We start from the raw sequence: 17,437 nt of genomic DNA on the forward strand, positions 1-17,437 counted from the left end.
TTCCCCCAATCAGGACCCCAAAGGCATAAAACAAGGTACCCTGGAATCTCAACCCCCAGGCCTACCGACCACTACAGACTAACTAAACCTTGGTTTGTTTGAGATTTATGATAGAGTAAGCCGTGGGCAGCAAGTCATTGGTGGAGTGACTGGAGGATCCGGGAGGAGCTCAGAGGTTATAAAAGGGAAGTTCGGGGGGAAAAGATTTGTCCTTGGTTGCCTGAGGTCTGAGCTACTTATAGCCCCCTGCCAAGTGACCTATTGCAATTGAAGGTGATTCCCAGTGGATTGGATTCCCAGACAGTAAGCTGTCACATTGCATCAGCCATTTGAGGAGCCCAAAACTTGGTGGATTGGGGAGTCCGGCCGTAACCGGGGCTCAGGTGGAATGCAGTACGGCTGCAGTGAGAATTTCGGGGTGGCCTGAAAGGAAAAGACATTTATAAGGAGTCTAGCCCAGATGGTGTGGAAGTACATTGGGAGAGTGAAATCCGCACTGGGATTCAATTAGGCCACAGGACAGGCATAAGGATTTTGCACGTGTTAACCCAGAAAAGACCATTGCTTGTGACCATCTTGAAAAGCAATTATGAGTTAAACTTGGACTGTATTAAAATCAATGCAGTGAAAATCATCAGTTATCCAGTTCAATAAATGTTCCAGTTATTCTTAATCCTCTGAGTGTCATATGGTTCCTGAGTGGATGAGCTGATGGGAACTGGACTTAAGTGAAGAGCAGTCTCTTGAGCCCCTTAACCCAGGATGTAAGGCCTGAATTACAGCTGCACAGGCTGCAAGTCCACCATCTGCTAGGAAACTAAGAACATACTGACTGGCAAGGTTTATTCAGTTTAAAGTCAGGTGTTCTCAGTCGCCATCTGCTGGTTGGCAAGCATACAGTGGTGGAAATAAGTATTTGATCCCTTGCTGATTTTGTAAGTTTGCCCACTGACAAAGACATGAGCAGCCCATAATTGAAGGGTAGGTTACTGGTAACAGTGAGAGATAGCACATCACAAATTAAATCCGGAAAATCACATTGTGGAAAGTATATGAATTTATTTGCATTCTGCAGAGGGAAATAAGTATTTGATCCCCCACCAACCAGTAAGAGATCTGGCCCCTACAGACCAGGTAGATGCTCCAAATCAACTCGTTACCTGCATGACAGACAGCTGTCGGCAATGGTCACCTGTATGAAAGACACCTGTCCACAGACTCAGTGAATCAGTCAGACTCTAACCTCTACAAAATGGCCAAGAGCAAGGAGCTGTCTAAGGATGTCAGGGACAAGATCATACACCTGCACAAGGCTGGAATGGGCTACAAAACCATCAGTAAGACGCTGGGCGAGAAGGAGACAACTGTTGGTGCCATAGTAAGAAAATGGAAGAAGTACAAAATGACTGTCAATCGACAAAGATCTGGGGCTCCACGCAAAATCTCACCTCGTGGGGTATCCTTGATCATGAGGAAGGTTAGAAATCAGCCTACAACTACAAGGGGGGAACTTGTCAATGATCTCAAGGCAGCTGGGACCACTGTCACCACGAAAACCATTGGTAACACATTACGACATAACGGATTGCAATCTTGCAGTGCCCGCAAGGTCCCCACTGCTCCGGAAGGCACATGTGACGGCCCGTCTGAAGTTTGCCAGTGAACACCTGGATGATGCCGAGAGTGATTGGGAGAAGGTGCTGTGGTCAGATGAGACAAAAATTGAGCTCTTTGGCATGAACTCAACTCGCCGTGTTTGGAGGAAGAGAAATGCTGCCTATGACCCAAAGAACACCGTCCCCACTGTCAAGCATGGAGGTGGAAATGTTATGTTTTGGGGGTGTTTCTCTGCTAAGGGCACAGGACTACTTCACCGCATCAATGGGAGAATGGATGGGGCCATGTACCGTACAATTCTGAGTGACAACCTCCTTCCCTCCGCCAGGGCCTTAAAAATGGGTCGTGGCTGGGTCTTCCAGCACGACAATGACCCAAAACATACAGCCAAGGCAACAAAGGAGTGGCTCAGGAAGAAGCACATTAGGGTCATGGAGTGGCCTAGCCAGTCACCAGACCTTAATCCTATTGAAAACTTATGGAGGGAGCTGAAGCTGCGAGTTGCCAAGCGACAGCCCAGAACTCTTAATGATTTAGAGATGATCTGCAAAGAGGAGTGGACCAAAATTCCTCCTGACATGTGTGCAAACCTCATCATCAACTACAGAAGACGTCTGACCGCTGTGCTTGCCAACAAGGGTTTTGCCACCAAGTATTAGGTCTTGTTTGCCAGAGGGATTAAATACTTATTTCCCTCTGCAGAATGCAAATAAATTCATATACTTTCCACAATGTGATTTTCCGGATTTAATTTGTGATGTGCTATCTCTCACTGTTACCAATAACCTACCCTTCAATTATGGGCTGCTCATGTCTTTGTCAGTGGGCAAACTTACAAAATCAGCAAGGGATCAAATACTTATTTCCACCACTGTATGCCACTATGGAATATTTCTCTTTTGTTGTTGTTACTATCGGCTCATTTTCAAAAGAGAAGGACATCCATCTTTCGACACAAATCGGAAGATGGACATCCTTCTCACAGAAACGTCCAAATCGGTATAATAGAAAGCCGATTTTGGACGTCCCCAACTGCACTCCGTCGCAGGGACGGCCAAAGTTCAAGGGGGCGTGTCGGAGGCATAGCGAAGGCGGGACTTGGGCATGCCTAACACTTGGACGTCCTTGACCCATAATCAAATAAAAGAAGGATGTCCCTGACAAGCACTTGGACGTTTTCACCTGGACCTGTTTTTCTTATGACCAAGGCACAAAAAGGTGGCCAAACTGACCAGATGACCACTGGAGAGAATCGGGGATGACCTCCTGTTACTCCCCCAGTGGTCACTAAGCCCCTCCCACCCTCAAAAATCATCTGTAAAAATAATTTGTGCCAGCCTCAGATGTCATACTTAGGTCCATGACAGCAGTATGCAGGTCCCTGGAGAAGTTTTAGTGGGTGAGTGCACTTCAGAGAGGCGGACCCAGCACCATTCCCCGCCCCCCCCCCCCACACATGTTACATTTGTGGAGGAAACAGTGAGCCCTCCAAAAACCACCACAAACCCACTGTACCCACATCTAGGTGCCCCTTCACCCGGAAGGGCTATGATAGTGGTGTACAGTTGGGGGTAATGGGTTTTGGGGGGCTCAGCACACAAGGTAAGGGAGCTCCATGTTCCTGGGAGCAATTTATGAAGTCCACTGCAGTGCCCCCTAAGGTGCCCGGTTGGTGTCCTGGCATGTCAGGGGGACCAGTGCACTACAAATGCTGGCTCCTCCCATGACCAAATGGCTTGCATTTGGTCGTTTCTGAGATGGACGTCCTTGGTTTCGAAAATCGTCGGTATTTTCGAAACAAAAGATGGACGTCCATCTTGTTTTGAAAATACGGGTTTCCCCGCCCCTGGATAGGGACGTTTTGCAAGGACGTCCAAATCAAAACTTGGACATCCCTTTCAAAAATGCCCCTCCACATGATTCTATGGTTTGCTAGAAAGCAACTTAAACTTGAAAAGAAAAACAGTGCTAAAAACCAAAAAGAAGTGGGTTATACATAGTGGATCCCTAAAAGGCAAGAGGATGTAAACAAAGTATAGAGCAGTTCAGCTTTAAAATGACCTCTGAACTTTTTTTTTTTTTGGCTTATTGAAGATTTTGAAACAAACAAGGCATATTCGCTTGTATTATAATTTACAGAAATAAACAAAAAGCAGCAATCTTATTATATCTATCCATCAAGCATAGATCTTGGAAAAAAAATTATATAATCAAGTCCACAACACTGTGGAAGAGGATTAACCTATATATTCAAGAAACAATATACGCACAAACTTAAATTCATCAGACAATAAGCAGACACTTGTAGAGGTGCTCCATTAAAAACATCTAAATTCGGATTTTAAACTACTTCTTCTCCCAGAGACTGAGCCAAACAATGCCTTTCTGCTACTAATAAAAGACGGGAGCTGTACAGGTTCAAAAAACATACTTAACTGACTTCAGTTTAACAATACACTTTTTAGGGTATTTTAAGAAAAACACCGATCCTAACTGGAGAATGCCTGGTTTCATAAGAAAAAAAAACTTTTCTTCTTCTCTGGGTTTCTTTGGTAAGATCAGGAAATATCCCGATGTTACAACCCAGGAAGGGAACATCTCTTTTCTTAAAAAAACATCCTATATAATAAAAAGTACCTCCAATGTTCTGAAGCTGACTCCGTGAAAATGAAGCCTTGAAGCATTCGTGCTCCTGCTGTATCCATCTCCTGAATTGACGTCATGTACTTCCGTGTTCGTCACAAACAGCAAAGACCAATCACTGGAAGGGAACACTGCAGAGTTGCCAGGCAACAGAACGCGATGTCACACGCATGAGGGTGTCGTTGTCCCTTCCTTCCTTCCTCCCTCCCTTCCAGTTCCTGGCCCCCTACCTCCAAATTTTAAAAGTCATCTTCACTTTCGAAGTCGGGTTTACGGCTTCCGGCAGCAGCAGTAAAAGGCAAGCAGGCTCGACCATACTCTCTCTCTCAGCTCTGGTCCCGCCCTTGCGGAAACAGGAAATGAGGATGGGACCAGAGCTGAGAGACAGAGATGGGCCGAGCCTGCACGCCTTTTACCGCTGCTGACGGCCGCCGTAACCCCGACTTGGTAAGTGAAGATGACTTCTAAAATTCAGAAGGAGAGGGGTGCTGGAACTGGAAGGGAAGGAGGGAGGAAGGGAGGGACGATGACCCTGGAACTGGGAGGGAGGGGGGATCCTGGAACTAGGAGGGAGGGGAGGGAGGAATGGAGGGGGAGGATGACCCTGGAACTCGGAGGGAGGGGATGACCCTGGAACTCGGAGTGAGGGAGGGAATGATCCTGGAACTCAGAGGGAGGGAGGGGGGGATGACCCTGGAATGCAGAGGGAGGGAGGGAGGGGGGGGGACAACCCTGGAACGCAGAGGGAGGGAGGGAGGGAGGGGGGATGACCCTGGAACACAGAGGGAGGGAATGATCCTTGAACTCGGAGGGAGGGAGGGAGGGAATGACCCTGGAACTTGGAGGAAGGGGGGGATGACCCTGGAATGCAGAGGGAGGGAGGGAGGGGGAACAACCCTGGAAATCAGAGGGAGGGGGAGAGAGAGGGAGAGGAGGGGACGACTCTAGAACTCAGAGGGGGGGGGACGACTCTGGAACTCGGAGGGAGGGAGGGGACGACGACCCTGGAACTCGGAGGGAGGGAGGGAGGGGGACGACGACCCTGGAACTCGGAGGGGGTGACGACCCTGGAACTCGGAGGGAGGGAGGGGGGCCTTGGCACACATTCATTCTCACACACACACACTCTCTCTCTCTCACAAACACACTCGCACCCAGTCTCACTCTCTCTCTGTCACACACACACACTCGCACATTCACTCTCTCTCTCACACACACACTCTCACACACACTCTCTCAAACATACACACTCCGAGGAAAACCTTGCTAGAGCCCGTTTCATGTGTGTCAGAAACGGGCCTTTTTTTACTAGTTTTAAATAACCAGTCTCGATCTGAAGGCAGTGAGAAAGTACCATCATAGCCGGCGTAACCAAATCCGTGTCTGGTATTTCAAGAATCTCAAAGGCATTCAAAACATCTATATCTGTTGCTGAGTCTCCTTGCTTTTTTAAAGTCTCTCTTTTCCCTAATGGCAAGTAATATACTCGAGACACTGGAGGATAAGATTATTGCAAAATTTTCTTGAGATAGCACCTAAACATATCTCTAGGTGTCACAAGAGACAGGCGAGGAAAATTAATTAGTCTCAAATTAGCATATCTTGCATTATTCTCAAACCTTCAATTCAGCATTTCAGCTGTGTATTTTCTTTTAGCAATGACTATTCAACCAGTTGAATATTTTTTATCTGAACAGATTGATCATTCAAAGTGACTACAATCTGTTCTAGCTGATTTCGGCATTTCAAAATATCAGCAATATTAAGCTGAACAGTAACATTCATATTGAAAAGTTGACGAGAAAGAGCTTTACCCAAATTTGCTACAGCAGTCCAATTTGACTCCAAAGTAAAAACTGATGGTCGCTGCAAAGGAGATTCTTGACTTCCAGCAGAAGGGTCACCTGACACTAGAGTAGTTTTATTCCCAACTGCTCTTTCAGATGGAACTTGATGAAACAGAAGCAACACTAAAACCTGCTTCAATAGCTGTTGAAGTCCTCCCTCAAGGTGTGGAGACATCCAGCCTCTCTTGCTGAGTCACTCCACCTGGTTCCAACAGGCTAGCCGAAAGGGGAGGAGGGTCTCTGCAGGTCAGGAGTGAGAGATAGATCGGAGTCGAGGTCAAACACTATCCCGCCTGGCAATGGAATTGAGACTGCCAGCACCTCACCGAATTGAAAAAGGGAGCTGACCCTCGCGTTGAACAAAGGAATCCGTTGGGACAGTCATCAAAGTAGAGGGTTGGACTCTTGGATCTGAGGGGGGAAACCTGGAGTTTTCTCTTCTTCTCCATCTTAGCAAAAGGTGAGATCAAGCACTACTGCACTGCCCCCATCTTGACTCCTTCCTCTGTCAACCTCTGAGTCTGAACTTCTAAGAAATCATGGGGAGAGTAACCTGCACGGAGTGGCAGGTACAGAACAACAGAAGCATGGAGAAAGTAGTCTGCACTGTGCAGTAGGTACAGCTCTAACAACAGAAGCATGGAGAATGTAATCTGCACTGAGTGACAGGTATGACCTCTACAAGCCAAGTATGGAGAAAGTAATCAACACAAGCATGGGAAAATAACCTGCACTATGTAGCAGGTACAGCCCCAAAAAACCTTCCTGGGTAGACTTGATGGGTCATATGGTCCTTCCCTGTCGTCATTTACTATGTTACTATGTAAGAAAATCAAAACTCCGCTGGTGCTGATGGTTATTCAGCTGAAAAATACTTCAGTAAACCTACTCATATGTGCAGACGCTGGGCAGATTTTTTATGACCAAGGATGTTAAGTTAATGACCCCTTATTTGTAATGCAACTGCACTAAGGATTTCTTCTGCTCTTTATAACAATCAATTCCAGTAGGTTATAGAATGTCTTTCTACTGTATTTATGAAAGCAGATTTTTGGATTTATATTACAGTGTATTATGAACTCAACACAATGTTTAATGTTTAATTCAAACTTATTATACCACCCAATCTATTACAATATAGGTCTAGGTGGTTTCCACTACTTAAAACAATAAGAGTCAAAAAGGTGAAGAAATTAAAGACACAGATGATTCCATGTCTTCTTTACAATACTAGCCTGCCTAATGCCCCTGAATGTAACCAATGAAAAGGCATGAGCTAAATACCAAATAAATGGGGGTTTGGAGTGTTGCCAAGACATTTGTTAATATAAGCTAAATCAAAATCATGAAAAATGCATGATCAAGACTTAACCTTCATCTTTGTTAACACATAGCATAATTTATGGCACTGCTAATAAGTAATTGTTCTAGATCTCCCAGCTTTATTTTCTCACACAAAGCATGAAGTGATGCAGAATAACTAAGAAACAAGGATGGTGACACAGATTGCACTTCTATGCATGACTATTATATATGGTTGAGAAAAAAATGATAATAATGACCTGCAATGCCTTCACACCAAATCTTTATACGCATTTTTCATGTTCTTACCTTCTAAGGCTGATGTACCAGTGTTTTTGTTTTCTTCTGCCAGCATCACTTCCTCTGAAAACAAACAATTTAGTAAAGTTACCAAGGTACCCAGCAACTTAGAGGAATCCAAAGGCAATTCATAGCGGATAACAGAAAGAACAGAGGGCAAAGGGCAACTTCGGCTACGGGAGAGGAAAAGGAAAGAAGAGAGACAGTAAAAGACATTGCAAATATGTGTGTAGAGAGAGAGAGAGAGAGAGACAGGCAGAATTAGAGAGTCAGACATAGAGGGCTTGATATTCAGTCTACGGCAGTCAGCAATTTTAAAGCTGCCAACTGAATCTAACCCAGATATTTAATGCCAAGGCCATGTCCCAGCACTGATACTGGGCAGGGAAACCTGGGGGGGCAGGGGGGAGGCAAAATTCTCCAGACCTCCTTAATTGTTAATTTGTACAGCGCTGCGTAACCCTAGTAGCGCTCTAGAAATGTTAAGTAGTAGTAGTAGTAGTACCTCCAAGGGGGGCCTGGCACCAGGGTTTCTCGCTTTCCCCTGCTCCTGACAGGACCCAAGTGAGGAGGAGGAGAGAGAAGATTCTGGCGCCGGGCCTCCCTTGGCAGCTGGGGGGACCCAGAGGAGCAGACACTGCAGGTCTTCCTCCAGTGCTGCTCTTCTGCCCATTGCTTACTGAGTGGCTGCTTTTCCTCTCAGGTGTGCATGCTCAGTTTTGAAACCGAGCATGCCCTGAAAGAAAAAGCAGCCATAGGGGCAGGCAATCAGCAGAGTGAACAGTCAGCACTGGAGAAAGACGTCTTCTGCTGGCAGAGCCTTGGGATCCCCGCCAGCCAGGTGTTTGAAATTTTGAATTGTGGCAGCGATCTGGGGGGCGGAAGCAGTGATGATCGTGTGGGGGGGGGGGGGGGGGGGGGAGGGCGGCGGCAGCCCTGTATCTGGGTCACCTGCTGACCCATAAGTTATGCGGGTGATGGCGGATTTTCAGTGCTGGCACCCACATAGATAAGTGGGTAATGATAGGACTGCCTTTTGTGCCGTCCTATCTACCCACTTAACTATGTGAGCGCCAGCACTGAATAGGACATAACTACCTGATCCTCCTCAACTCCACTCACAGACCAATAAGCAGACAGGGTCATGGCAGTCAGAGCCAATATTCAGTGGCACTGCTCAGTTAAGTTGAATATCGGTAGCCAGCCCACTCAGAGTGGTTTAAACAGGCAGGAGCCACTCTGTGCCACAGAAGCTTGACCACTTTCCCTCTAAGCTGAGCATTACTGCCAGTGCTTCAATATTGTGTTTTCAATCACTAGGGACAGGCAGGTTCCCTGGAGTCATAGGAGCCTACTCCCCCAATATTGAGAAAATTCCTTGTATGTGTCCAAGGGAGGGTTATTTCCACAAGACTTAGCACCCCCAATAATCTTGAAAAGTTGGCTCCTATGCCTGGAGTCCTGCCTGTCCCCTCATTATTGAAAATGGACAAATAGTTTTAAGGACAAATAGAGAAGGAAAAGAAAATAGAGAATGGTCAATTCCTTTATTATATGTAATTGTTTTTCTTTGCACAGTGCACTGCCTTCAGGCATTTTATTAAAGTATTATATTTTATCATAAGTTAAGTAATTGCTGAGTGCATTCAAACAGTCTACAATATAATTAGAACAGGCATATAATGCAAACTAAACAAACAATTTCAGTACAAAATACCAAGGGAATAATTTTCAGCTGGCAGTGGTAAGCGGCTTGTAGGCTGCTCGCAGTGGCGGGCTGTACTAACCCCGAATATTCAATGCCAGGGCATGTGCAGCTTCCGACACTGAATATCTAACTATGGGGGTCTTTTACTAAGCCATGGTAGCTTTTTTAGCTTGTGGTAGAAATCAGCTGGCGGTAAACGCCAAGACACCCATTTTATTCCTATGGGCATCTTGACATTTACCACTAGCTGATTTGTACCGTACGCTAAAAATGCAATTGCAGCTTACTAAAAGACCTGCTATGTGTGTTGACCTGGAAGTTAATCAGGCAGCGGCCAATATTCAAACCACTGCCCAGTCAATTCAGCGCATAAAGGGGTCCTTTTACCAAACGGCATTAAAAGGGCCTCTGTGGTGGTGTCGGCATGTGGGTTTGCTTCTCAACGAGGCACCCTTTTACCACTGTTGGTAAAAGACATTTTTCTTTTAAGCAAGGAAATGGCCGTAATGTAAGTTAGAACTAAAAATACAGGGGTAAAAATCAAAATATAGATACCAGAACCATAAACTATAACTCAAAAATTTTTGTTAATGGTAAAACATTCATAGAATATGCAAAAACTTTTATTCATACTGCTATAAACATATGCATTTAAAATCCATTATCAAACTGAGGAGATGAAATGAGGGAATCTGATGCACTAAGAATCTCATAAATCAATCACTTGCCATGTAGCCATTTCCTAGGGGATTTTGAGTACTATGGCCAGTGTATTTAGTTCCTTATTTTCACTGGATATAGCACTTTTGCATACCTTAGGAGCCCTATGATAGAGTGGAGCTTGTAAGACCACGAACATTAATGGTCTTAGCTCAAGAGCAATGGAGCTTTGTGGTAATTGATATTACGCACTGAGGATTTCTTAAATACATTTAAAAAGTCTCATTATAGAAAAAGACAAACTTTAAGAAATAATTTTGTGACTTCTGATAGACACTGTCCTTAGTGCTTTTTTACCCTTAGGGGAAACATTGCATGGATATGTATCATTGGGGTGTTTCCCTTTGACTAGGTTTTTGTTTGGTGTTTATATCTAGAACCAAGTCCAAGCTATGAAGTCATCTCTGCCTCCCACCCTCATAGTATCAGAGCAAGGGATGTCAGAGCAAGGGATGTCTAGAGGTTTCGTCTGAATCTTAGCTACCAAGAGGGAGTAAGAAATCAATTGGGGCCTGCTTATTTAAGCAATAGTAGGGTATTGGCAAAATTACTTGTCAGTGTATCTCACTGTGGTTCAGCTTAATAGATTCTCTACAGCCACAGCTTGCAAATAAGATTTGGATTTGGAACTTATTCTATTTATCTACTGATATAAAAAGCTCAGCACAGTTATGTCTTTATTTCTTGTAGATTAGAATTTGTCAGGTGCCACTGACAGAGAATCCAGAAGCTGATGCTGCTGTTGCAGAATCTAGCAGTCTACTTACTTGGTAGAAGTGACCACGGAGAATCTATCAAAATGATTCTAAAGCAAGATGCAACGGTCAGCAATATTACAAATGCCATGTACTAATATACCACACTGCATAAAGTTGCTTGAATAAATGTAAGGAAAGGAAACATTTGGCAATAGATATTCAAAATGATTCAACCAGGTAGGTTCTACTTGGTTAAATTCTGCTGGTTGCCCCCATTTCACATATTCAGTGACCTTAAATCAACTAGTGATCACCACGGCAGTGGCGTAGCCAGACAGCCAATTTTGGATGGGCCCTGAGCCCAAAGTGGGTGGGCACAATATTTTCTCTGCCCTGCCCTACCGCATCTCTTCCCCTTCTGCCTACTACAGTCTGTCTCCCTCCCTTCCTCAGACCATGTTGTCTTCTTAAAATTTTTATTTCCCTTCTCAGAGGGGCCCTGGTGCGGCAGCCATCCTCACAAGCTGCCTCCCACTGTCCCGCTTTCCCTCTCTGCTGTGATCCCCCCAGGCAGAAACAGGAAATTGAGTCAGAGGGGAGTGGATTGCGGCAGTGAGGGAAAGCTTCGGGGCTGCCGCTGGCAGCTTGTGAAAATGGCTGCCACGCTGGGGCCCCTCTGAGAAAGGAAATACTTTATTTTAAAGAAGATCGGGAAAGGAGGAGGAGCCGGACTGTGGTGTGGAGAAGGGGAAAAGATGCCTGGACTGCGGGGCCCCCCTGAAGCTATGGGGCCCACGGCAGCTGTCTGTTCCCCCCTAACACTAGCCCTGTGAACAAGTATGTCTTAAGTGCAGTTTTAAATGTATTCATGTACATGTAGAACCCCTGGGAGGAGCATCTGCTCGAGAGCTGTTTCTGGGGTCACACAAACAAGAAAAGTTGGCGGATCCTGTGGGGTGAAAGGAAGAATTTTCTTCAAGGCTTTCACTCTTTACAAATGTCCTGGTATTTGATTACTACATTTCCCACCAAAGGATATTAGTATAAAACAGCGCATTCCATACACTGGCAGGTAATTTAAGAACATAAAAATTGTCATACTGTGTTAGAGTAAAGGTCCATCTAGCCCAGTATCCTATTTTCAACAGTGCCAAATCCAGGTCACAAATACCTGGCAGGATTCCACAAAGTAGCAAGATTCTATGCTACTGACCCTGGTGATAAGCAATGGTTTTCCCCAAGACCTGAACTCCAATTTATTGGTAACCCAACAGGGTCAGCCTCCTCCTGAGGCTCAGTTTTATTCCTTCTTCTTCTCTGTGTTCCTGACAGCGATTCCGGTCGCAGGCTAGCAGTCGCAGGTACTAAGCGCTAACCCGGAAGTCTCTCCTCTTCCGGGTTAGCGCTTTAGTAGCTGCAAGGAGATTGTTGAACTTGAGCGGCAGTCGGCAGGCAGCGTGTGGGAATCGCTGCGACTGCGAGCCGAGCCTGCAACCGGAATCGCTGTCAGGAACACTGCTGTCTGCTGCTGGGTGGGCCTGACCCCAAATTGGGTGGGCCCAGGCCCGCCCGTGGCTATGCCCTGCACCACGGCAATATCCTGTTAGTGCTGGGGGCAGTCCAGGAGTGAAGTCAGGGTGGAGCTGGGATATAGCTTGTTAGTGGTGATTTTCCAGTCAGCTAAAAGGCTGTCCTAACTTCATCCAGACAGGTATTCAGTTACTGACCTGATTGAATACTGGCCAGCAACTGGCTAACTTCTGGTAACTGCAAAAGACCTGAATATTCAATGCCGTTGTCTGCATTAGGCCCAGCATTGAATAGCCGGGTTATTTACTCCTCAAGGTGGTGATCAGCACTTCTGTAATTGCTAACTGCAGTGTACTTTTCCTAGAGAATGTTTTGGGGAAATCAAAACTACAAGTCCCTGGAACAGGCAAATCTGGATCCAGTTGGCAACCCTAAACATTCTTAATATTGGCCCACTGGTTCCTTATTGCTCTCTTGGCAGCTAAGATTCATGGGTAAAGCACCTACCTAGTGCTTGCTCTGAAACTATAAATGTGTAGAGCAGAAGAAGCAGGCAGGTGAATTGCAAGTTACCTAACATAAAGGATAGTGAAAACCTAGAATCCAGTGAATGAGCCCATGGAGTGCAGCAGCTTTTTTACCATGAAACAAATCAGTGCAATCTCTCTCACTGGGAGACTAAGGAATAAGATCAGTAACACTTTAGACATCACGTCACATAGGAGTCCATTGAGTTAAATTAGAAGTCTAAGAGACGGTGCAGCCTCTGAGCTACAGCCAATCTACACTTCTCTGGGAATCTCCTTCACAGATACTGCAGCCCACCTACACTTTAGAGAGGGTTCTTTCCCTTGGAGCCTCCCTCCAGACAGTGACGTTCCTAGGGGGGCTGACACCCGGGGCGGATCGCCGATGCACCCCGCCCCCCGGGTGCAGTGCCCCCCCCGGTGCAGTGCGACCCCCCCCAGCAAAAGGACACCCCCCCCCACCCTGGCGAAAGAACCCCCCCCCCCCGGGTGCACGCCACTGGGGGGGTGCCGCGCGCCGGTCAGCTTCCTTCGTTTCCATGCTCCCTCCGGGGCAGAGGGAGCATGGAAACGAAGAAAGCTGACCGGCGCGCGGCACCCCCCCAGTGGCGTGCACCCGGGGCAGACTGCCCCCACCGCCCCCCCCCTTGGTATGCCACTGCCTCCAGGAGATCTCTGCTCTCTCTCTCTCTCTCTCTCTCCTGGAGACCTTTTGCCTCAGGTTCTCTCTGATCTACTTTGCTCCAGGGTATTTAACCACCTCCCAGCCTGAGCCCAGCCTCTGACTTGGCAAATTTAGTGCCACCTGCCGTAAGGTAACCTCAGTGAGGGAGTGTTTTTAGGGACACCACTCCCTCACAAGGATATAAACAGAGTAAAAGCAGTTTCCAGAAGGGCTATCAAAATGGTGCATAGTCTGCACTATAAGCTCCTTGAGATACCTCCAAAAGAGGTCCATGCGTGAAGAGATAGCAGGCTTTGGAAAATTGAAAACCCTCAAGTTCAAGGACATCATAGAGTGCTCTCCACATTTCCTGGTAGTACATTTTCCTGTACTACCAATTTATCCTGGATTAGTCCTGTTTGTACTATTTTCATCTCCACGGAAGTTTGTTCCAGTTTATCACACCTCTGAAACAGAGACAGTCGTCTAAGCCAGAGATTGTAATTTAGCATGGCTATCTACAGTCAGTATGGCAAGTGACAAAAACATAGATTTCAGCCATAGTGATCTAAATCAGGGGCGTAGCCAGACAACAGATTTTGAGTGGACCTAAGCAAGAACTGGGTGGGCACCAGGTGTTTCCCCACCCTCCCACCCCACGTTTCTTTCTACCTTGGCAGTCTGCAGCAGGCATGCGCTGAAAACTGAGCATGTGCTGGTATTGTGGAAAGTAGCGTTTTCGTTACCATTATGGGGAAGTCTTCAGCTTGGGATTCCCGCCAGCTACAGCTAAATGTGTGCTACTGTTGGGTGGGCCTGAGCCCTAATTGGGTAGGCCCCAGCCCACCCAGGCCTGCCTGTGGCTACGCCACTGATCCAAATACAGTCCAAAGTAATAAAAGAAGATCTTAACAGGGCAGAACAGTTCCTTAAAGAAGTTTTCACTCCTGATACTCTGGGGACAGACCTTCCAACCCCCTCCTATCTTACTCAGTACACAAAGAGAGAGCCATCTCTACCAAATTAGTTCTTCCCAACAGCATTTCCACATTGGCTTCCTATACAGCTACCACCACAGTGCCTGACACCCAATCTTACTAGCACCTTCCAGGGGTGTAGCCAGACCTCGATGAGAGGGGGGGCAGAGCCCAAAGTGGGGTGGCACATTTTGGCCTGCCTGCCCAACGCCATTCCCCCCCCCCCCCCCCCCCGCCACAGCTTCTTGATGGTACCTTGGCTTGCAGGGGTCCCAAACCCCCGCCGGCTGAAGCGTTTGTCCCACATTGGTCTTGCATTGCCTGCCCTGCTCTATGCATGCTCAGTTTCACTAAAATGAGTGTGCACGGCAGAACTGAGAAGAGCAGGGTAGGCAATGTGGTGAGACCAGCACGGGGCAAACATTTCAACTGGCGGGGGTTGGGGACCTCCGCCAGCCAAACCGGGACCCCAGAGCAAATTTGGTGAGGCCCAGGTTCTCGTGGCTCACTGTAGCTATGCCACTGGCACCTTCCACTAGAGCTCCATCCAGTAGAGCTCCTCGACTCAACTGCCTGCTGCCCTGGAGGCATACTGCAATCTGGAAACATAGGAAGAACTGGGCTGTCAGGGCTCAACAAAGTGTCACTTTCCAGCCTGTCTGCTGCTGCTTCCTGGCTGATGGTGGAAACTACATATGACATAACATGAGTAATGATAAATAGTTCTGGAACAGAAGCTTGGCATAATGCAGGTCTTCCCAAAGCTGTGGAAGGTCTTGCCTCACTGTTCATTTGCATTTCCCTTAGCAATCAGCAAAAAGCAACAAGGAAAGACAGCAAAGTAAAACAAATACCAGAGCTCTCAAACTAGTGTCTCATCGACAGCTGCCATCTTGAGCCTCTCCGAGGCACCTATTTTCAGCACTGCACACTATAAACTGAGCACTAGGATTTACATGGCTGTTACAGGCATAAATGTTTAGAATAGCATCTGTGCAGATAGGGGCTCAGTTACGTGTGTATATGCCAGAATGCCACTTGGGAAAGGGAAGGGGACTTGTTATACTGCCTTTTTGTGATTACAATTGTATATTCCTTCCTATGCTAGGCCTGTTACTAAGGCTACGCCTGACATTGCTCTGTTTGGTTCTCACATGTTAGCCTAATAACTCAGCATCTTTGTAGCAATCAGTACTTTCTCAGGAGCTGAGAACAGACACTTCAAAGATGCACATTTGGCTGGAGCTGAGTATGCCTTTCTTATAATGTGGATATAACCTTGGGACGTGCTGAGAGACTGAGGATACAGTGAGCCTAATGTTTCAGTCTTGGGGTGAGAGGACACAAGAGTATTGTTATATGTATTTTTTGCTCTGTGACTACAGACACGCAGAACTCATAGCTGATTAGGCAATGGCCACCGACTGTGCAAACACGTTGGGAGAGACTGATATGATACAGGAATCCATATATGGCATAGGCTATCTAATGATTCTAGTTTATGGGAAATCACATGATTTGGGAGAAATGAAACTTGCAACAGTATATACATAATGGCTGGGACAGTGTTAGCTAAGCAGTCTTTGTTATATAGTGATTGCGTCTGGCTTTGCTGTGTGACAACCTGCTCCAGAGAGAATATTTACTTTGTATTGGCTTAGTGATATATACCAATAAAGCTTTTTACTGGTGCGCCTACAACTAAGTCTGATTTTCTCTCTTATTTTTTCAGCCCACGGGGCTGAAGTGTTCCCCCCTCCCAAGGGACAAGGGACGGGGGTAATAAAACACACATTCAAAGTAGTTTACACATTATATGCAGGTACTTATTTGTACCTGGAGCAATGGAGGGTTAAGTGACTTGCCCAGAGTCACAGGGAGCTGCAGTGGGAATTGAACCCAGTTCCCCAGGCTGCTGCACTAACCCCTTGGCTTAAGTGCTATACTGTAAATACATGATTGTCTTGCATAGCATATATGTATAAAGGGAGTGTACACATCAGCGGACCGTGGTCAGGACATAGGTGGGGATCCTACTTACATGTGTAAATTATGCATGTCCCTGTCTCCTTTAACTGTCCACATTTACGCCAGCTCTATGGCATATGTAAGTGTGGGCACCTAATTGTTAGGCATGCTGATACCAGGTTATCCTAGTATTCTATAATGGAATCTAGGCTCTTACTGACTGCCCTTGGGGCACAGAAATGGAGGCACCCGGTTAAAGAATTAACCCTATAAGTGCAGTGCCACTGAAAATGCGCCTAATCTACAGATGTACTCTGAGCAAATTGCAGATGCCATTGGACATCCCATTTCAAAACTGGGAATATGACAGAGACTATCAACTGCCTGAAATGTATAAATAATGACAAGAAACAAATATTTTTTTTCATTGGAAAGGAAATGGAGATCTACAGACTCATAGGAAATAGACAAAACATCATTAAGAGTGGTGTGCATGGAACACCCAATAAAGACAGTAAAAACAGTAGCAGAATTCAAGAGACCTGGGCTAAGCACAGAGGGTCTCTGGTGGCAAGTGTGTGAGTTTCTACCACCAGCTTGTAGGTGGCTCAGTTTCTACGTTAAACTCTCAGGGGTGAATCTCTATCCTCTTATCGACAGGTTTCAGTGTGCTCTACTTGACTACTTTGGCTGCTCTTATCTACTTTATGGTTACCAATTCCTCTCAGTGGCCATCTTTTATTTGCATTTTAATATAGTACCTTCCAAAAGAAATATTCTAGAAATGGTTTACAAACTAAATACACAACATTCAATTACAAGGGAAATATGGATGAAAAGAAAAACCTCATCCTCCAAACATCAAATATACCCAAACTCTTCCAAAAATAATACACCCTCAATAACTACAACCCGCTAGCCCACATTTTGAAGGGA

The 17,437-nt window shown here is 46.1% G+C and overlaps 1 protein-coding gene across 1 annotated transcript in view; it reads right to left on the reverse strand.

Moving 5' to 3' along the window:
• The window catches only part of CACNA1E (calcium voltage-gated channel subunit alpha1 E), a 786,482-nt gene that overhangs the window by 368,023 nt on the left and 401,022 nt on the right, over positions 1 to 17,437 (reverse strand). Inside the window, exon 9 of the mRNA XM_030206580.1 lies at positions 7,719 to 7,772. Within this exon, the coding sequence (XP_030062440.1) occupies positions 7,719 to 7,772 (54 nt within the window). The remainder of the gene's footprint in view (positions 1 to 7,718; positions 7,773 to 17,437) is intronic.

This window comes from Microcaecilia unicolor, chromosome 6 (assembly GCF_901765095.1).
Source record: "Microcaecilia unicolor chromosome 6, aMicUni1.1, whole genome shotgun sequence".
In the NCBI taxonomy this organism is placed as follows: domain Eukaryota; kingdom Metazoa; phylum Chordata; class Amphibia; order Gymnophiona; family Siphonopidae; genus Microcaecilia; species Microcaecilia unicolor.